Source organism: Miscanthus floridulus, chromosome 15, assembly GCF_019320115.1.
Source record: "Miscanthus floridulus cultivar M001 chromosome 15, ASM1932011v1, whole genome shotgun sequence".
Lineage (NCBI taxonomy): Eukaryota > Viridiplantae > Streptophyta > Magnoliopsida > Poales > Poaceae > Miscanthus > Miscanthus floridulus.
In genome coordinates, this window is record NC_089594.1 from 42,582,230 (window position 1) to 42,604,906 (window position 22,677).

The following is a 22,677-nucleotide window of genomic DNA, read 5'->3' on the forward strand; positions in this document are numbered from 1 at the left end:
TTAGCCACTCAACTTGCCACGCCACTCGATCCTAGCGACGATGCAAAGTTAGATCACTCGAGTGGCACTAGATGACCGATATGCAAATAAGTTTGCCCCTCTTGATAGTACGGCCATCTATCATAAACCCGGTCATAAACTTCTCTACACACCTATGACCGGTGAAATGAAATGCCCTAGGTTATACCTTTGCCTTGCGCATTCCATTCCATCTCCTCCATTGTTTATGCAACACATGCACCAACACGATCAACAATGATATGATCCACTTCATATCATCACGTGATCATATTGGTTCATTGATCTTGACTTTACTCGCTTTTCACCGTTGCTTTCGTCTATCGGCACCAAGTCTTGCTTAAGCTTCATCGCCATGCGGTCCATCGCTCCAAAGCCTCCGACTTGCCCTTCACTCTTGCAACCGGTCCATCAAGCCAAGTCTTATCTTGATCTTCTCCACCTTAATCACATGACTCAATGTCATGTCTCATGTGCAATGAGCTCCTTCATCATCACATGTGTGAGCTTTGCAACATCTCCGAGCCATTTTCATCTTCATGGCTTATGTTGCTCACACACATATACATGTTGACTAATCACCTGTGTATCTCACATAAACACAATTAGTCCACCTAGGTGTCACTCAATTACCAAAACCATACAAGGACCTTTCAACTTCACAGCGTCATTTACACGTGAACATGAAAGCCGCTAGGAGGGGTCTGTGGGAAAAATCACCTCAAATTCATCACTCCCTCCGCACGTCGCCCTCTTCCATCCGCCCACGCCTCTTCCGCCATCCTTGCTAGACATGCCCGCCTCATGCTCTCCTTCGGCGACCATCCTTGCTAGCGGTTCCCCACCCTGGCCACGTCGTGGTTGTCCCCGGAGGATGGCGACCAAGCTCTAGAGCAAGCAGCTGAGATCTAATGGCCACTCCACCCTCTGCGACGAGCGCATCAAGATCCGGTGGCCGCTCCACCCTCCGTGATGAGCACGCTGAGATCCTACGGTAACTCCTTCCTCCACGCAAGTGTGGCGAGATCCACCGGATGCTTATCCCTCCCTTAACCACACCAAGTTGTCTCCTCACCCCCAAAGTTCTCCATGCTTTTGGCCGTTTTGGTTTGAATCGAAGTCAGCTTATCGAGGAAGCCGGCTTAGGATCAAAACGTGGTCCAGCAAAGCGGGTCCAAACAGGGCCATAATCCAACCACATGGATGTTGGAAATGACACCAGTTTCCTAGGAACGGACACTAGACGTAGATTTCAGTGAGATTTAGAAAAGGTTCAAGGACCTGCTTTTGTTATTACAGTATGTTCGCCAACAACAGCTTGATCCCCTGTTTTTGTTATTCAGAGCAAGTATGTAAACCTACCACACTGCTCGCTGCAGTCCGACAATATTATCAAAAGTTTCAAGGACCTGCCAAGTGTTGGTGCGTGCCTCCTCCCTTTGTTATGTGAGGGGGTTCAATTCGCCCCCCAAACCAGTCCATTGCAGTGCACTTAGGGCCTGTTTGGATTTCAGCGGATTCCACAATCTAGCATGTAAAAAGCTGGGATGGTCTACAAACATCCACCAACTCCGCAAGCCAGCTTTCATAATCACAAAAGCTGAATGAACCCAGCTTCTACTAGCTTATGGAAATCTGGATGGATCAGATTCGGCAATCTAGCATGTAGAAAGCTGGTATGGTCTACAAACATCCACCAACTCCACAAGCCAGCTTTCATAATCACAAAAGCTAAATGAACCCAGCTTCTACTAGCTTATGGAAATCTGGATGGATCCAAACACAGCCTTAGCTTGCACGGTTGCACCTCCTCTGGTCTCCCAACAATAATAATGCATGCTTTTGATATATACTGCACGAGGCATCATGCTGTGTTTTTGATACGAAGGTGTTGGAATCTAAGAATGGTCCTCTCTTCAACACCAACATTATTGCCGACCTGTTGTTTGTATCTAAGGAGGACATACCGCACAGTCTTCGGTCGACCGGCCGGGCACGTGGTGGTTCCGTGCATGCCGGAACAACGCCGGCAGTAGTGTACGCTAGCTGATGATGCATGCATGCATGGTACCATCTCTCTGATCGATCGAGCCTCTCTGTTCAACGATGATGCATGGTGGTGGACTCATATCTTTCCATGGTCCAGCGGCGTCCTCCAACGACGCATCACTGCAATAATTTGCATCCGTGCCCATCAAGGCATCTAGCAACGGCAACCACACGCCTCCGTTCCAAACGCATGCGTCACTGCTACATAGATCTTTTCACAGATGGTCGTATAAAGGTGGTCGCCTCGGTTAATACATGAACAGAGGCAGAGGTGGTTGCCTTACTATCAGGGGCGAAGCTATGTTGCTCTCACGGGATACAAATGCACCCCCTAAAAAAATTCAAAAACAGTAGATTTGGTTAAAATTTCATCATATATGCATCCCCTTGCAACACATCCTTATGCACCCATAAGGCAAGTGTACCTCTCTAATTTGCTCTAGCTTCGCCACTGCTTACGATGGCCGCCTCTGTTAACCATTAACTGAGGCGGACGCTCAACCGCGGACTTTGCTGACAATGGTTAACGGAGACGGTATCTTATTGTGTTTGCCTCCGTTGATCTGAGGTCAATACCCCGCTTTCGCATGCAACTTTAGACTTTGGAGGGCATTGTAACGAAAAGGTTGTCCCGTCCCCTGTTCCCTGTTCGCAACTACCAAGTCATAATAATAAAATGTTGTACACGACCATGCATGCTGTACTACTAGTGAGCGGTGTACACGGTGAGCGAGCACAGCTCGCTGCTTGTGTTTTTTTTTAGGGAAGTATAGCCTGGGCAGGCGGAGCTATATGTGTGCCACGTACGTAATCGATGGAGCTGCATAGTGTGATGCACAAGCGATGCTCTTTCACTAGGACTACTGCGTACGTGCCGAAAGAGACGTGACAAAAAGTCACTCTTTTACACTTGTCTAGCTAGCTACAGCGGCGCGACGCGCGACGTTGTGGATATGATGATGTGATGCACACGCGACACCCACGTTTATCCCCGCAACAAACAAACCGTGCGGGCGCCAGAGCGTACGCAGCGCAGTAGCGCCTGCCCGCGGACGCCAAGCCAGCAAAGGGAAAAGGGCGAGCCCTACGTCCACCTAGTTACGGTGGCCGTGGAGAAAGAAGATGTAGTAGCTATTTTATATATAGATCATTTGTAGGGACGACTGGTAATTGAGTCGTTCGATCGTAGATATAGAAATAGTAATTTTTTTTCTCATAATAGCAAACAGGTATCATCCCCCAGACGTCCACGCGGCGCGCGGCGCGCGCTTCCGTGCACGGCGCAGCCGCTTTCCCGGAGCACCAACGCAGGCTCAGCCATCCGGGGCCGCACGCCACGTCGGAGGATGCGTGCGTGCCGGCTGGTGGTCGTGGGAATGTGTGATGCTCATCCAACCCAGCCAGAGCTAGCGTAGGTACTCAAATGTCAGCGGCAGGCAGACGTACGGATGCGTCGTGTGGTTGGTCACGGCGGTGAGAGTGAGAGAGCACAAGATCAAGACGACGCACTCGCACTTTGTGATCGAGAGTGCCACACACGTCTTCCGGTCCCGTGCTGGCTGCACGTACCTACGTGTCTCGTTTTTGGCAGTAGCTCGTCCTACTGGAGACAGTAGGACGAAGTTACTGGGTTGCCGTGAATGTGTGTGTGTGTGGCACCAAGATCACCGTACCGCCGCACAGTCCTTGCACCATGCCATTGCCGCACGTGTTTTTCATCGGAAGAAACAAGTGGTAAAGGTTGCTCATCGACACGCCTCGATCGGACGCACCAGCCGCCGACTGAAAATATCTCGTCCTTTTCGAGCGTTGAAGAAGACTCTGGACAATGAGAGATTGGAGGACGATGAGGAAGAGCTGGGGTTCTAAAACAAAAGACGATTTCCCCCGTGCTCTAACCTTACCCACATAACTAATTAAGGTCCTATCTGTAGCAATTCAATAGCCAATCTTCGGCGATTGGAACACATGTAAAGTCAGCAAAAAGTACAGTGCCACACCTATGTGAGTGGGACATGTCGAGCTCAAGGACTATATAATATAATATACTCCTCGATCATAATGACCACATGATCAGTGCATATGTGCTAATGAGTAATCCGTCTAGAGGTGGATAATGACCCAGCTCGACTCAAGTGCAGCTCATTTGCATAACCTGATGGCTATTGGCTTCACTTGGTACATAATTAAGAAAATGAGCGCAAAGTTCAACTCATTTCAGACGCTTCATAGCTCGAGTTAGTTGATGTACCTAGCATGGCAGCGAATCGGCAACGTGTTGGATTTTAGCCATGGCGAGCGACGACGACCGGATGGAGAGCATTTTATGGGCCGTTTGGTATAACCCTGCTTTATTTGTGAAATGTTTTTTTAGCTTCGGCTACTGGTGGAGTTGAAATTGTTTTGGTGAGATGTTTGACAAAATAGCTTCTCATGGTGGATACAAAGGTAAAATCTCTATAATGCCGCTATTTTTTTCTTTTCTTCTTTTATTTTCTTCTATGCTTTTCTTCTTATCCGCCTGGGTCCTCCACGCTCCATTCTTATCCCTTATTTGCGCCAGCTCATCCATGCTTCCTCCGGAGCTTGGCCGCCCGAAGCTTCTTCGGCCCCGTGGAAGTGCGCTCGGTGGCCTCACAAGCCCCACCCTGACGCTGCCTTAGGCCGCACCCCGCCGCCGCACTTCGCTTCTGCCCCGATACCACACTTTGCCTCCACGTCGAGCGACCACTCCACCTCCACATCGAACAACCACGTCGACCTAAGCCGGTGGTGGCTCCGCGTCACGTCAGGGTGGTGGCACTGCTCCGCCTGACCGCGTGGCAACCTTTGCCTCTCCTTTCGTTAGGGAATTTCCGCCCTGGGCCCATCGATGTGAGGATGAAGCTATGAGAAGCCACAATTTCCAGCTCCCTATCCCATCTACATGTTCCCTGAGTGTGATTTACATGGCTTCACGCATGGAGCTGGAGTCTCTGGACCCGTTTGGTTTCGAAAGAGGTGAAGTTGTCCAAGGAGTCGCTGCAGAAGCGCTACCAAACATACCTTTAGTATTGCAGTAAGCTACAACTCAATTATGGTGACCGAGCTACAAGCTCGCGACAGTGATGACTGTGTGAACTGCAACATCGGTAGCGGAGAGAGAAGGGCCGTGGGGGGTTGGATAGGTTAGGCCCTGTTTAGTTTCTATAGGAGCTCCTAAAATTCTTGTCACATCGAATGTTTGGACACATGCATGAAGTATTAAATATAGACTAATTACGAAACTAATTGCACAATTTGCGACTAATTTGCGAGACGAATCTTTTAAGCCTAATTAGCCTATGATTTAACAACGTGGTGCTACAGTAAACATGTGCTAGTGACGGATTAATTAGGCTTAAAAATCCGTCTCGCAAACTAGCCTCCATCTATGTAATTGGTTTTATAATTAATCTATATTTAATGCTCCTTATTAGTATCTAAATATTCAATGTGAGATGAATTTTAGGAGCGACTAAACAACCAAGCACGTTAGATGTTTGAAGGCGATGGCGTGGATTTTAGACTCATACTTACCGAGGGAGGCTAGCGTCGTAATCGTAACAGCATGGTACTATTACAAAAACGTCATGCCACGTTCAGCACTTTAGCTAAGTGCATGTTTAGTTCCCAAAATTTTGCAAAATTTTTCAAGATTCTTCGTCACATCGAATCTTTGGATGCATGCATGAAGCATTAAATATAAATAAAAAATAAAACTAATTACACAGTTTAGACGAGATTCACGAGATGAATCTTTTAAGCCTAATTAGACTATGATTGGACACTAATTGCTAAATAACAACGAAAATGCTACAGTACTATTTCCTAAAAAATTTCGCCAACTAAACCAGACCTAAAGCGCAGCTCGTTTTCTGAATCAAGATAGATAGGATAGGACTCTTAATAACTTAATCAACTCGCCAATCAAGTCTATTGAGGCACACAAAATTAAAGCTCAAGGTTTTGTGGACTACTCGAGCTCAAGGACCATGAACGCTGGTTTTATTAAAAAAAAGTAGGGAACGCGATTTTTAAGGGAAAACATGAAGGTATCTCTGTCGATCACTAGAAACATCCATGCATGATGCTTGATGCCTCGATGCGTAGCACACATGACATGATACGTCCATGCATGGCAACATGAACAGGCACATGATATGTCCACTCCATTCGTCCACGCCTCAAGGCGGGTCCCACACCCCCCTACCAGCCAGCCCAGCCCCACTACAATGGCCCCCGTCCCGTCCGGCGGTACAAATAGCCCCCACCCTCCACCCACTCAGCACCATTTCACACCTCCCCGCCTCCCTCGCCCCCCCTTCTCAGTGTCCAAGCGACGAGATCGACCACGCCGCCGAGATGTGGAGCTCAGACTCCGACCCCGAGCTCACCGCCGCCGCCACGGCGTCATCTTCCTCCTCGTCTGCCACCGCCTCCCCGCCGCCGACCCCGCCTCCAGCTGCACTCCTTCTCCGCCAACGCAACCGCAACCGCCGCCGCCGCCGCAAACAGAGCAGCGCCGCCAGCGCGGTCGCCGTCTCTGCCCCGCCGGTCGACGAGCCCGAGGCGGAGGCGGAGGACGTGTGGCGCGGGGCGCAGTGGGAGGCGGCGTGGCCGGCGCGGCGGGACCCGAAGCCCGTAGTGCTCGCGGCGGGCGGGGACGACGCGGTGGGGCGGTCCCGGAGCCTGACGGACGACGACCTGGAGGAGCTCAAGGGGTGCGCCGACCTGGGCTTCGGCTTCAGCTACGACGAGATCCCCGAGCTCCGGGGCACGCTCCCGGCGCTCGAGCTCTGCTACTCCATGACCCAGCGCCTCCACCTGGACGACGTTGACAAGCCGCCGCAGCTGCAGCACGAGGCCGCCGCCGCACCGGATGCCACCCCCGCCGCGCCATCGCCGCCGCCCGTCACCAACTGGAAGATCTCCAGCCCTGGTAAGCAACGCAAAGTAGGAAGCCGTCCATGACTTGGGTTCCTTGCTTGCTTCCCTCCTCGGTCACCGGAGCGGAGAAAACCAACTTGTCCACATCAATCAAGATGGATGGAATCTTTTCCCGTCACGGAACCAACCAAGAACACCACTTGTCGACGGGCGATTTGCTCGCTTCTTTGTTTTGTCGGCATCTGTTCTAACGAGCGTCTTTGGATAACCAACCGCAGGTGACAGCCCGGACGAGGTGAAGGCGCGGCTCAAGTACTGGGCGCAGGCGGTGGCGTGCACCGTCCGCCTCTGCAGCTGAACGCCGACGATCCATGCGCACCATTCGCCGCCGGCAAACACACCATATATCATATCTGCCGCCGTCACAAGAAACGATCGCCGACGAGGACAACGTAAAAGTAAACGACGGAGCAACAAGATGCCGGACGACCAGACCTGATCGCGAACGCGCTGCTGCTGCTGCTGCTGTAAAGTGATGGAAATGCGGCGTCCCAGCTGCGACGGGGGGCGTTGGCAGCTGCCATGATTGATTGCAGCTATTGAGTCTGGTGGAGCATTGTTGCTTGTTGGTAGTCGTCGTAGCAGCACACATGGGCTGGGCTGGTGGGAAGCGGTTTGGTTGGTTGCCCGACTTGCTGTGCTCTGCCTCTGCTCCAGCTGAGCAACCTTCCTCTGCCTGACAGTGTCCAGCCATCTGCAGGAAATAAAAACTAGAGTACTCCATTGTACTAGTAGCAGCAGTGATCGAAATAATGTGCAGAGTAATTAGTACTGCAAATCGGGGGATCAGAGTGAATAAATGAATCTGTGGATCTCATTATGTTGTTGCTTTCATCATTGGCTGGTGTGTACTGCAGCTGTTTGGTTGTTTTTCGTTTGGTAATGGTGGAGATGCTTTCCTTGCAAAGATTTGCTCGCAGTCAGGTGGCACCTGGGCTAGCTGTGCCTGTGCTTTGACCAGAAACGAGTGAGAACTGATAGATTCGGCGAAATAAAACAAAATGCAGTCATGTGCGCCGCAGCCATTCAGATTTTTATATACTATGCATTTCCGACCCCATTCCAAGAGGATTCCAAACCAGATACGCCACCTGGAGCCGCCTGGAGGCTGCAGCCTTGCTAGCTAAGAACACTGAACTTTGCGAACAAGGACATGACAGTTTAATTTCTACAGCGTCAGTATCATGTGAACAGTCAGACATTCATAAGGAGAGTTCAGTTGTTTAACTTTTAATAACAAAAGAACAGAAAAATGATTATTTGAGATTGGGCATCTTTTCATGTGCGATCTGGTATTGCAAAAACCCTTTCTTCTTTTTTGTTTGCCAAAGGCCATTATACTACTCCAGTTAACTTAGTTCCACTAAGTATAACTGTTAAGTCAAGTGCTCTGGTAATTCATTGCCAGATTAGTGGATCAGTTTCCATGGATCGCGAGTGGAAAAAGAAAATGAAAAATGAAAAACAAAAGTCGCCACTTGTTTCAACTGATCCGGCGCGGGTTCCTTAGCCGGTTATCAGTAGCCAGCGGGCGCCTCTGTTCTGTTCTTCCGATAGATAATTAATCAGGAGAAAACAGAAGGACGGCAGTTTCCCTTCATTCATTCATCACGTTGTCAGTTCCGTCAGGTTGCGCCACTGCAACCCTCACATGATCCCTGTGATTTGTCACTTGTGAGCGAGAGGCCACAAGCCACACAGCGCTTGCATTGCTGTGTCGCCACCACCTGTCCGCCCGCCTCGATCAGTCCCAGTCCCACTGTCCGTCACATGAGCTCGCGTGCATGCATGGCGATCCATGCCATGCGTGCCCGTCATGAGTTCCTCCGCCCAATCTTTGTGCTGGTGCTAGCTACTCGCACTACCTGCCATCGCCAAGTGATGTGCTTCTGCCGTGCTGTCTCTGCGTGCCGTGCCCACATGCATGGTCATTTGCTTGTTGCTTGGCCACAGCAGAGTAAAAAATTTGCTCGCTCTTTGGGGGTGGTGCTCGTCCGTGATCGAAGCCCGTGCCGTGTGATGTGATTTCAATTCCTGATGCCTTGGTGCATGTAATGTGGTCTGGACTGTGCTGGCCAGACAGCCGTTCCCATGACTGTCACCACAAAGTCTGGCATTACGCTAGCTACAGATAACACCATGCTCCAAGCAGAGCAGTCTGGTTCATTATATGTGACTGCCTACTGGCTTTCCTTTGCTAAAACCGACGGTGGCGCGTCCCGGCCCGGGCTGCTGCACCAGCGACAGAAAGGAAACACACCACATTGGGGAAGCAGGGGCAGGTCTGCAGGTGGGCGGATGATAGGCGTATCATAATAAATCCATGGCCTGGCCCCCCGATCCAGGGTCCAGCACACTGCGTCTTCGGCGCTGTGCCGGATCTTGAGAGCTGAGACGACCCAGAGCAAGCAAGCACCCCAAGGACATGGACCACATCACCCATGCATCTCTGCTTGATCGCCCTCGACCGTCGACATCGACAGACGCAGCGACTAAGATGTCGACGTGCCGTCTACCTCCGTGTCGCACCACCATCGATCTGCGTCACTGCGTGTGTGGGCTGCTTCAGAACTCGTGCAGCTTCGCGTGTGCATTGGTGATATGGCGCGACGTTCGGTGTTATGTGTTCGCCATGATCAGCGGTTCCTCGGTTCAACCATCATGTATAAAGCCAATGATTTTAGATATAGAGGGAGATGTTCAGACAAATCCAGGACCATGAAACACGACAAAATATACACACATGCTCCCTCCGTCTCAAAAATAAAGTCGTTTTGGGACAAAGGATGCAAACCATTGATAGTGATAAAAGACCGGTATACCCATACTTCCTCTGTACCCATTTCGATGTTCTCTCTCCTGCGTTTCTTCTCGTTCTCATCCAGATTCGGGCGAGTGGGCCTCCTCACCGGCGCAAGTTGTGCCTGCTGCGTAGTCATGGGGCTTGCTTGGCCTCTGCCGGCGCAAGTCGTGCCTGCCCCGCAGTCGTGGGGCCTACTTGGCCTCCGCCAACGGTGGAGCAGCAGATCTAGGGGATGACTCCCCTGGCGTGGGGAGAACCGCACGGGGTCCTCGACCTCACTGGTGGCCTCACCTAGGGTGCGCTCCACCTCTTGCATCACCCACGCGCGACGAGAAGAAAAGAGGGAGCATCCAGTGGGGCAGCGACACTGGATGGGTGTGGACCAGATTAGGGCGAATGGTGAGAGAAAGAGCAAGCGGAGGGAGAGGTGAGAGAGAAGAGAAAACGACACTTTCAATTGATCATTTTTTATGTCATTAGGACTCTTTTTTAGATAGAGGGAGTATACCTATGCACGGACTCGTTAAGAGCATAGATAACAGCCAAATTAATATCTATTTATAATAGAAAACTAAAAATACTAAAATAATACAGAAAAACATAATAAAATTGAATTAGTGCTAAGTCCCTAACCTAGAATGCCTAACCAATCTAACTGATAGGCAAAAGAATCACAACAGTAACAAAAAAGGAAGACGAGGATGATAACAGGAAGACTAATCCTAAAGGGGCACTTAAGCATTTTGAAGTAAAATGGTTTACCTCTTTTTTTAACTTTGTGATTTTACTCCTAGGATTTTAAAATGAAGGGAGACTTTACCGCCTGTTCTGTGATATGCACTTAATGCTGTTAACTTTTGGACAAAAGAACAAGTTTGCCCGTGCGTTTTTACCACTATTTTATTTTGATATTTTTGTTTTTATCTCTATTTTCATATCAACGGTTTGGCAATTTTGATACAGAATTAGACAATTGAATCAGTGCAAAGCTTAACAATTTTTAGAAAACTTGACAGCACTTCGGCCAACAATCCATATAAACAAAAATCAATATCACACATGTTGCATTAATGGCAACAAACCAGGTCCATAGATACCAAAATACAGGTCCAAACGAGATTATTTTGCATTCGAATTATGAATTTTTGTTGGGCCACAAATGTGTTGCGCCTAGGAGGCAACGATCTGGACTGTTGCCTCTAGGCTGAGGGATAGGTACAAATTTTCTTTGGCCAAATGGGCTGCTGCTCTATATATTCTTCAGGTCACACAGCTTCGATCCCTTCCTTTGTGGCATGATTTCTCTTTGCCTTGCAATTATGAATTTTCTTTCGGCCAAATGGCCTGTGCCAGAGAGGAGGCCGATCTGACCTTGGGGGGAGGTTGGGTGTAATTGTGATTTTTGGTCGTTTCGTTGGACAAATGGGTTGCGCTAGGGTGGAGGCCACCTATTTTCCTATGGCCTGAGGGGCTGAAACAGGTCATGGGCCTGACTGCCTGAGCACATAGACAAAGGAGAATAGGAAAATAGGTGGCCCGGAGCTTGTTTAGGGTTTAAAAATGATTTGCTATTTGTTTTAAATCTAGGAATTTGATTGAATTTAAATATAGGAATTTAAATTCACCAAAAATAGTTGGTGCATTGGAAAACTGGACGCAAGATTTAATGACTTGCTAACTTAGTATTTTGGAACACATTATTTATTATATGTCGAAGGATTAACGTATGCATTAATATGAGAAAAAATAAGAAAAATTCCCACAAGCTATTTTATATAAAAAACATACATTTTTTATTTTGTGTTGTAACATCTGATTTATAAAACAATAGCAGCTTCAATAAAATTTATTGTTATTTCAAATACTTGATAAAATACAATGATTTATTTTTGCGTGTTTTATTCACATAAAAAATTAAATATTTTGGAGTATTACAAGGATGCACGAAGCATGGTCAAAGTCTCAGCTGACGATGCCTTTATCTCTATCTCTGTTATCCTCGTACTTGCAGAGTCTACGATATTGGTGAAGCTGGTTCTACCTCAACAACAGGATCTGCAAATGGACTTTCAACTAACAGTCTATGCTTCAATTTGTGATGAAAGGTCGACTAGTTTTCACTGAATCTTCAATTACGCACCGGTAACTTTTTTCTATTTTAACTTGTTACCTTGAGTTCTAAAGGCTAAGGGCATGTTTGGATTGCAGAAAAAAAATTCTGTTCTTCTGTTTTTTCTGTGAAATTGAACTGATTTCTGTGAAATTCCCACGTTCCTAAACAGGCCCTAAAAGGTTTACTTTCCCAAGGCCTAATACAATTATTTTCTATTAGAAAATTCTACTTGATTATTGTTATTTACTAGATAATATCATGCGTGTTGCTGCAGGACATGCTAATTTTTTGGAAATATGTGCATATTTATCAAAAAAATAATTGGGAACAACTTCTATAAATGTATATAGATTCATTTCTACCTAAATCGTTTTTGCGAAGATTTGTGATACTCATTGTTATCTGCATAGTGATAGTAAAACAATAAAGAGAAGGCATCATCATTGCGCTTTTAGGCTGAAATTTTTTGAACTGAAAGCTATGTAATACAACATATATGAGACATGTCACATGATTATACATAGAACAAAAATACTTATGACCCAATCATCGGCCAAGACCTGGGTGCTGCCATAAATTGCACCATGGAAAAGCATATAGCAAATCAAACAATGACGAAATGGACAAAATATAAGATAATTAGATTCGGTTACACTACTACAGAAATGAGATCTAGTCCCGATTGGGAACTAGCTCTACTCCCGGTTTCCCAACCGGGACTAGCAATCCAGGGCCAAAGGTGTTGTTCTTTAGTCTCGGTTTGCCACAACCGGGACTAAAGATCCTCCCAGCTTAAAAAAATAATGCCTCCCACATGCACTGCCTCATACGTAGCTTACCACCCCACCTACACAACACATCTAACAATGGATGTGATGTTTTCCTTTTGAACTAACCCATCCGGGGACAGCCGGGACTAAAGGGTTTACCTTTAGTCTGGGTTGGTATTACCAACCGGGACTAAAGGTTGGAGGACTTTTAGTCCCGGTTTAATCATTGGGCAGGGACCTTTAGTCTCGGTTGGAGACACCAACCGGGACTAAAGACCTCTCTAGTCTCGGGGGTAAAAAAATGCCGAGGCTAATGCCAAATTGAGACATCGTTCTAAAGTTTGTTCTCTAGTAGTGTTAGCACTTTGTCAGTCACTGATATGATGGTATGCTCATGCTCTCTCATGACAGTCCCAGGGGATCAGCTCATAAATCATCACGTGGTTTTCATGCATGCTGGATCATTTCTGTTCGGCTTGACTTGTCTCGCTTGTTTCAGCTTATTCTCTCCCACAAAACACTATTAAATCAGCTGAAACCTGTCAGAACCCACCGATACACTGTAGTTTTGTGTACCAGCCGGACGGGCTATAAACTCTTTACAGAAATTTAACAAGACAGGCAAACGTTACTAGTCAGCCTATTCGGGAGGCCGTAAACGATCGTGGATTATTTATTGCTGGTTGGTTTGGTGTGAGAGAAAAATACTGTTCCTGGCTGGAAATTTATGATCGTTTACGAGCAAACGAACAGGCTTTGTAGGTGGGCCCTTATTCAATGCATGGTTTCTCTCACCTATCCTCCCTCACTCATGTCCCTCTGTAGGCTTTAGGGGCTGTTTGGTGCTCGCCACACCACACTCGTCGGCCCTTATTCAATGCTAGATGGATTTTACAGAAAAATCAATCCTGGAGGTACATTTGTGCTCTCAAACTTCAATCTAGCAATGCAGTAACACAAAGAGCATGTCCAAGGCATCAATAAACCATGAACAGACCATACTTCGTAATCTGACATTAGTAAGTAGCTATGTAGAAATCGTGCAAGGTACCAGACCTATGATTTATTGTGCACTACTTTTACATACATATAGAAGTTTCAGCTTTCAACATGGGACAAACATACAGCCTGTTCGTTTGGCTGTGGCTTGTCGTAAACGATCATAAATTTCTAGTCGAAACAGTATTTTTCTCTCACATAAACCAGCCAACAGTACTTCTTCACGAACCAGCAACGATACGAACCAACTAACCGAACAGGCTGATAGTGGTTGCAAATCACTTTGCTTTTACGCTATGTCTGCATAGGTCCATGATATTAGCATAGGTAGGTGAATTATCTTCCATGATAATAGCATAGGTAAGTGAACTATTCCCGACTTCCCTACATAGGTTTACGCACCAGATCTCCATAACATGATTTTTTTTATTTTTAACACATTTTTAAAATAATTTTAAAACTAACACTGTTTATTTTTTTTCTTCAAATATAACATTTTTGGCCACGCCTATTTACATGGCGTGGCAAATTAACGCTGCCGCGCCATGCATGGGGCGCGACAAGATTGCCCACATGGCAAGGACTAGGTGTCTGACCGGTGACGTGGCTGGCTCTGCCCCGCGCCACCGATCAGGGCACGACAGTGATGCGCCACGCATCATGGCGCGGCAGTGACATGCCCTGATGGGTGGCGCAGTAGAGCCGGGTAAAGGCCCATGGCCCAGTCCCGCCGCGCCACGCCCTGCCCACCGCACGCACGCCCGTGCCTGCCCACCTGTCCGCCGCGCCTGCCCGCCTGCCTGCCCTCCGCGCATGCCGCCTGCAGCGCCTGCCCTGATCTGCATGTCGCCTATAGTAAGCGGCCTCTGCTAGAACGCTTCCTCATCCTCCTCCGCCTTCAAACCCGCCTCTGCTAGAGCGATGAGCTCGCTCAGTCTGCCAGTGTCGTCCTCATCCTTCTCCACCTGTAAGCCCGCATCCGCTAGAGCGATGAGATCGCTCAACCTGGCAATGTCGTCCTCATCCTCGTCCCCCTCATTGTCCAACATAATCGGACATAGAACGCTGCGACCGGCTCGGGTTCTGTGCTCATGTAACTTGTTTTCCACATAACTTGCACGGGCCACCTCTGCGGCATGATCCCGGCTGCATCCAATCCCTTCATGTATAAAATACAACAAGTTACCAACGCGATTATAGTACATTTAAAAGCAGGCAACGAAAGTAAGAATGCTTCCAATGACTCACTTGCACACAATGCAACAACATGGTCGTTCAAGACATGCATCTGTACTGTTTCCTCCTCCATTGTAGCATTCCTTGCCCTATCCTGCTCTAATGCCCTCCGTCTCTCCGACCCGTATTTGTCAAGCCTGACATCGATCGGGTTACGAATACCACTCTTTCTAGCAAACTCATGTATGTTCTTTCATAGTTTAACAAAGTGGTCGATATAGTCACGTCCATATCCCCTCTTCCGTGTAATTACTTGCATCCCCTTCAAGTCATCCAAGAACTTATCTTGACCATCATAAGATTCCCACTTGCATTTCCTAGTGCTCTGTTCAAATGAAAAATTATATCATAATTCTTCAAAAAATCCAGAAAATACAATTTTAGGTTTTCAATACCAATAACCAACCTCATCATAGTCAACCATATGGCCGCACTAATGGCCTATTCCAAGCTCCAAAGGGACTAGGCCATAGTTGGATTTAACACCATATTCGCACATGACAGGAGGTGCTTTGTAAATTACCATTTCTTTCTTTTTTTCCTTAACCTTTGGCGGTTCTTTCGGCCATTGATTTTTAGGACCATACAACCACTTCTTGAAACGACACTTCGCCATTGAAAACACCTAAATAAGGTGACATTAGTACATGAACACATTTAGCTCAACATTTAAACACATACACTTTGCACTTACTTCATGCTTGTTTGGACACACAAACTCCAACGTATTCTCAGGATTTATCACAGCTCGATCTCCGCAATCGCACAGAGGAGGTTTCTCGAGTCGTCTAACTGCGGCTAAGTGCTTCTCCTTAGCCGTCATTGAAGGGGGTTAGGGGGAGGTGGAACCCACCGCTCGAAGTGCTCTCGTGGATGTTGCCCTCTCCACCAATCTTTGAAAAGGAGGTACCTGGGGTCAAATTTGTCTGCACCGTCGATCCACTAAAAGAAAAAGCACCTCTCATGGGCCTACACAACAAAATTCCAATAAAATATTAGTAACCTAGTAATACAAATGAAGAAAAAAACATACGAAAACAATTACTTACATTAAAACAACTGCATGTGTAGAAGCAACGAGCCGTTGTGTCTGGATGTCTCGATTGAAACACGTTGGCCGGACGACCACAGTGATAGTTAGGGACAGAGAGGTCAGGAGGGACGGAGACATCTTTGCTAGACTCGTCGGAGTACAATTCTCTAGGACGACCCCGTTTTCGCCACAACTGCTTCCGAAACATGCTATCTAATAAAACGGTTCAAATTAAACATCAATCAAAACAACGCAAATTAATGTAAAATGTAATCATTTGCATTGCAACTCAACTAATATAACCAACATTTATAGCAACAAAAATATACATGGTAAACATACTTCTAACTAAATAATTAACCTTAACATTTGACAAAATCAAACTAATATCTTCCTTCAAATCATAGCCCATAGTTTCCAAACATAATTTTTCTCCTAACCTTAACTCCCATTCATAATATTTCAATCCACCATTCAAACGAAAATAAAAAGTACGTCATTACCTTGAACGAGGCCGAGGAGGGAGGAAGGCAGCTAGGGAATGGAAGGGAAGGGAGGGAGGGAGACGGCAACAGAGGGCCGGGCGCCGACAACACTTGAGAGTGCGTGGGAGGGCGTGGCGCGGAAGTCATCCACCGCGTTAAGGCAGACAGAGGGCTCGCGAGCGATATTTATCTGGGACTGCCGCACCGTGAGGGATGGCGCGGCGGCGCTGTGCCAAGATCGGTGGCGCGGTACCACGTCACCGGTCAGCGCCACAGTCGTCGCCATGTCATTCCTCTCGCCGCGCCACCATACATGACGCGGCACAGACGTTTCGCCGCACCAGGGAAATAGACGCGGGCAAAAGTGTTAGTTTTGAAAAAATAAAAATAAAACAGTGTTAGATTTAAAATTAGTTTAAAAAGCGTTAAAAATAAAAAAAAATCCATAACATTAGCACATTGCCATGTACAACGGGTCTCTTGACCTGTCTCCGTGATGTCATTTTTGCGGAAACCCCCCTGCCAACTCGAAGAGACGGGGCCATCGTCGTCTCGCGAGGTGACGGATAGAGACCGTGGCCCGAGGTGGAGTCGCCGGCTCGAGTCGCCGTTGTACGGTCGCCTCGTCGACTCGAAGGTGCGTGGATCCCGGTCGCGCGGGGTTCTGGTTTTGGCGCTCGTAGGAAGGCGTTGTCGCGTCATCCTCTCCGACCTCGCCGACGCTCTCCCAACGTCCCCACAGCGTCCAGCTCGACGCGTCCTTCTCGTCTCCGCCGCCGGCGCCACCTCTGTCGCGCCGCTCAGATGGGGTGCCGCCGCCGCCGCAGGAAACGGCCTGGACCGGCCGCTCTCTGGTGCCTCCGCGCCTCTTCCGCACCCTAGCCTTCAAGGTGTTCGTTCATTTGTGTATTCGAAGCTATCATATGTGTTATTGCTGATTGAACACAGCTCCTGCTCTATTATATTCAGATTCATTTTTCCGTTTTCTTTATAGTGTGAAAGTGATACACATCTGAGAAAACATGAGTGTGACATACATCTGAGGAAATGAGTGCAATGTGCCACTAGGTGATGTTTTACTTCCTGATGCTGCATCTCACATTTTTTATGGGTCCGATCTGATTCATAATCTAGCACTAGCCGTATATATAGTGCTACTTTCACCTTGCTAATTTGGTTCTCAAGGTAGTATTGAGGATCAATGGGTATATTATTTTTGGAAAGCACAGGGGAGAAGCTCTGAATACCAGTTGTTATATTTTTCTCTGATATGTATGTCCATTCTCTGTTAATCAGACAAGGGCTAGTTAGCAAATCAATCCAGCTACTGAAACATCGATTTCAGTAGGTATGTCATATGAACAACCATTTCTGAAAACTGAAGTTATATATTGGTTGTTTAGCACCTACTGCAATGTATGGTCTGATTGAGCCAAATATGCTGTCAGTGAGCATTTAGCTGTTTGTGTACTTAGCTTATCTACCTAGCTATGACATAGTGTGAACTCCTCTTTTAGTCAGATTGTGTGAATATGAATCCAAGTGTGAACTCTGCAAAAGGAAGGAGGCGCAAGATAGTGTAAACTCTGAAAATAGTGCAGCCATATTTCCAACATTAAGTATTTGTAGGTGTAAAATTGTGGATTCCTATATTCCATCAGACCTCTGCATGTACAACTTGCAGTTTTCCCTGGCTGTTTATAAGAATTAGCGTGACTGAATATTTACGTGTGTTCAATTTGTTTCCATCAGGCCTCTGAATGTACCTATTATGTACCTTTTTCTCCTGTATTTTTTTTTTGGTAATTTGGACTGAAAATTTGTTATTGAGAATTGTTCTTGACCTGCATCAGCTAAGATACCAAATGTTCTTGTTTCTTACAGTTATGACTAGCTGAAGAAGTAGAGAAGATCAATATGAGAAAGCACAGAATAAGCAACCTGTTGCTGTTAGACGGCAATGCTCTTTGCTGACCCAGAATGCTAGTGCAGGCTATCTTCCGAAACTTGTGTATCAAATGATTGAGAATAGTACTGACAAATGGTTTCAGTCTCTCTGAGAACATGGTTTCAGTCTCTTTGTGTTAGCTATCTTGCTGTACTGCCTGTGTGTTTCTGAGCAATTTTGGTTATTTGCTGCAGGGATAAAGATTGGAGCTTATGATGTATCAGTATGGACTACTTAGATTATCTATCATTTTGAAGGAATGTGGGTGTCCGTAAATTTGTAAGCTTCAATCTAAAATTGCTGCCCCCTTCTTTAGAATGAACTGAATTGTTGTAACACAATACTATGCAATCTATTTCTTTGTACTATTTTTTTTTCTTAATTTTTGTTTATCAATTTTCCATCTTATAGCAACACAATGGTTTACAAAGTGCTATTCATGATTAATCTTGGCTACATTCAAAGCATTAAACAGCTTACAGCCAAGTCTATGGGTTGTACGTCTTTTAAAGAGTCTTTACATCGGATTCTAGGCTCTTGCAGACGACCCTGTCTCTGGGTTGTGCATGCCCTTGTCTTCCGAAGTTTTAGGAGCAATAAGCATGGGAGAAAAGTACAGCAATACGTGGAAAAAAAATACATGTCCATCAGTGAGAGCTTACCCATTAAACAGAGATCCAGTGAGGGAATGGATCCAGCCACAGGGGCACTGGATCCGGACGCTCCAATGGTGGCATGGACAAATCCAGTCATGGAGGCACCAGATTGGGTCCTGGAGTTATCGGAACACAAGCCGGAGGACAGAGAAAAGGGAATTCGGTGAGAGAGAGAGAGAGAGAGAGAGAGAGAGAGAGAGAGAGAGAACAGGAGAGGAGAGGGAAGCATGAGGTAGAAGCCTGGACGCGGAGTCGGTGAAGCACTCGTCGGAGCACCCCGTTGCGCCCACCGACGTCCGAGCCCACATAGTTGTTGTGTGTTGGTTTTCGCCAAGGTGTGGCGGCCACTTCTCTCACCACACAACGCCACAGCTTTGGTGGCCGCGCCACATCTCGCCTGGCGTGCGGTGTTTGGGCACCAAACATGCTGTTGTTAGTCTTCCTCCTCCCGTGCACTCATGTTGTGTGGCTTCATCCTCTTCACCTCGCCGGCTTCAGTGTGTGCACATGGAGCGAGCACCATTCAGTGACGCGATAGGTTCGGGAGGCGGTGCCCGCTGGACCGGGGCTCCGAGCTCGCGCGGCTAGTGAGGGCGGACGACGTAGGTGACGACTCTTCTCTTTCGGTGCCGGTGAGGCAGTGACGTGACATGAGAGCAGGCTCAATAAGCTTGGCTATAAGACAAGCCAACAAGAGATTAGCATACGCCCTGGTCGTTTAGGCTTGTTTGGATTATAAGCCATGGCTGAAAGTACTGTTGACTGGTTTGGTGTGAGAGAAAAATATTAATATCTATTATGATCACATAGTTATAGATCTAGCCGAGTACATCTTGTTAATGGATAATATGTCCTAGTACGTCTACTAGACAGAGATTAGAGGGAGGAATAGTGCTAGGTTACCGACCATCGTAGGTCTTCGATCTAGAGGCGTCGGCCATGGTTGTTGTGCCGGTGTCTGTGCGAGGGCAGCGACGGTCGGTGAAGAGGGCGATGAAGTCGTCGACGTCGGTGGAGCGGGGCGGCGCAGCTGGTGGCTTCCCGTCACTGGCTGCGCCCCTCTCTGATCGGGATTAGGGTTTAGGTTTCGGTAGGAAGCTCGGCTCAGGTGAACCTCGTACTCAGAGCCGTCGACCCCCACCTATATATATTGCACAGTGTGATAGGGGCCCTCCAGCCATAGTGGGCTGGGCGCCCCCGATTAGGGCGCGGATTAAAGGCCCAACTGGGCCATTGGGCCCAGTTTGGGATTAGAGATCAATCTAACAATCTCCCCTTTGATCTCCCACCATCTTTCAATTTCATATCATTTACTTTTGTTCATTCCATTACAGATTAGTGCATAGAGCATGTTTCATCATCACGGTCAATTGCTGATAGATTTAACAATTACAACACACCACTCTGTTCTGAAATAGATACTTAACTTTGGGCCTTCTTTTGTCTAGGAATTATAGGCTTTCCCTTAAACCCATGCCGGCTACATGTTCTCTGAACACGTTGGGTGGTAAGCCTTTTGTAAGTGGATCTGCGAGCATCTTTTCGGTACTTATGTGCTCAAGACTTATGACATGATATCGGACTTTATCTTTCACAACATAATACTTTATGTCAATGTGTTTGGCAGCACCACTTGACTTATTGTTGTGAGCATACTGTACTGCCGGATTATTATCACAGTATAACTTAAGTGGTCTATAGATGTCGTCAACCACCTTCAAACCTGGTATGAACTTCTTTAGCTAGTTCACCTACCCCGTTGCCTCATAACACGCTACAAACTCGGCATACATTGTGGATGATGTAGTGACGGTTTGTTTTGAGCTTTTCCATGAAATAGTTCCCCCTACAAGAGTGAATACATATCCAGACGTGGATTTTCTATCATCTCCCGCATAATCAGAATATGAATATCCCACTATATGGAGTGAATCTGATCTTCTATACGTCATCATGAGGCTTTTTGTTCCTTGCAAATAACGCAATACTTTCTTTACTAATTTCCAGTGTTCTGTTCTAGGATTGCTTCAAAATCTGCCAAGTAACCCGGTAACAAATGCCAAGTCAGGGCGCGTACATACTTGAGCATATTTCAAGTTTCCGACAGCTGAAGCATATGGAACCATTTTCATTTGATCGATCTCATACTGATTCCTAGGGCATTGAAAATCCCCATATCTGTCGCCCTTGACTATAGGAGCAGGCGAGGAACTACATTTGTGCATATTGGGTTTCTTTTCCCGATTCGATTCGTTCGATTCGGTTCATCTCTTTCATTTGAATTTCTTTAAGATCTTTCCTATGTATGCCTTTTGTGACAGTCCTAATACCCCTTTACTTCTATCTCGGTGAATCTCGATCCCTAGAATGAACGAAGCTTCACCAAGATCTTTCATATCAAATTTTGAGGACAAAAACTTCTTTGTCTCTAGTAGTAGACTGACATCACTACTAGCAAGTAAGATATCATCCACATACAGGACAAGGAAGATAAACTTCCTATTCTTAAACTTTGCATAGACACAATTGTCCTCTATATTCTTTTTAAACCCAAAATTCCTTATTGTCTGATCAAACTTCAAGTACCACTGTCTTAAAGCTTGTTTTAATCCATAAATGGATTTCTTTAGGCGGCATCCCATTCGTTCTTTTCCTTCCATGACAAAACCTTTCAGATGTGCCATGTAAACATTTTCCTCCAAGTCCCCGTTGAGAAATGTCGTCTTTACATCCATCTGATGTAATTCTAAATCATAATGTGTCACTAATGCCATTATGATTATGAAGGAATCCTTACATGAGACTTGAGAAAAGGTCTCATTGTAATCAATGCCTTCTCTTTGCGTAAAGTCTTTTGCCACAAGTCGCGCTTTATATCTCTCTATATTTCCTTGAGAGTCAAATTTTGTTTTGTAGACCCATTTACAACCTACTGTTTTGGGTCCTTTAGGAATTATTTCTAAGTCCCAAACTTTATTAACATTCATAGATTTCATTTCATCTTTCATGGCCTTAAGCCACTTTGATGAATAATCACTTTTCATGGCTTCTTCAAATGAGGTGGGATCATACTCCATTTGAAATTTCTCAGTGTTATATACTTCATAGTCAGCAGGAATAGCTGATTTTCTAACTCTTTAAGACCTTCTTGGGGTCTCCACATTTGGCACATCTTCTGTTTGAGGCGGTTGTTGCTCCCCCTCATGTGTGGCAATAGGTTCTATAGGATCCTAAAGAATAGGTTCCTCATCGTCATTCATTGTTGCCACAGGTGGAATAACAATAGGTGCTGTCGATGCAGCGACAGTAGGTAGTAAGAAAAATGGCTCATGAATCATCGGAGTGGGCGCATACACCCGCTTCTCTTCAAGGTCAATTTCTCGAGCTACCATGCTCCCCCTCATCATTTCATCCTCTAGGAAGATAGCGTGTCTCGTTTCCACAAACTTTGTATGTCTGTCTGGACAGTAGAAACAAAAACCTTTTGACTTTTCTAGGTAGCCAACGAAATGACAACTTACTATTTTGGGATCTAGCTTTCCAATGTTTGGGTTAAATACTTTAGCCTCAGCAGAACTCCCCCACACATGTAAGTGGTT

The 22,677-nt window shown here is 46.6% G+C and overlaps 1 protein-coding gene across 1 annotated transcript; it reads left to right on the forward strand.

Annotated features, from left to right (window-relative positions):
* Window positions 1-6,395: 6,395 nt before the first annotated feature.
* On the forward strand, window positions 6,396-7,870 carry LOC136508799 (uncharacterized). The gene is made up of 2 exons (XM_066503573.1): window positions 6,396-7,027; window positions 7,254-7,870. The coding sequence occupies exons 1-2, from the start codon at window positions 6,451-6,453 to the stop codon at window positions 7,331-7,333; spliced, it is 657 nt and encodes a 218-aa protein (XP_066359670.1). The 5' UTR covers window positions 6,396-6,450; the 3' UTR covers window positions 7,334-7,870.
* Window positions 7,871-22,677: the final 14,807 nt, after the last annotated feature.

What these genes read in the sequence shown, in the direction of transcription:
- LOC136508799 (XM_066503573.1), top strand. Translation starts at nt 6,451, where the DNA reads ATGTGGAGCTCAGACTCCGACCCCGAGCTCACCGCCGCCGCCACGGCG. An exon ending in CTGGAAGATCTCCAGCCCTG is followed by an intron (nt 7,028 to 7,253) that starts GTAAGCAACGCA and finishes AACCAACCGCAG; the next exon opens with GTGACAGCCCGGACGAGGTG.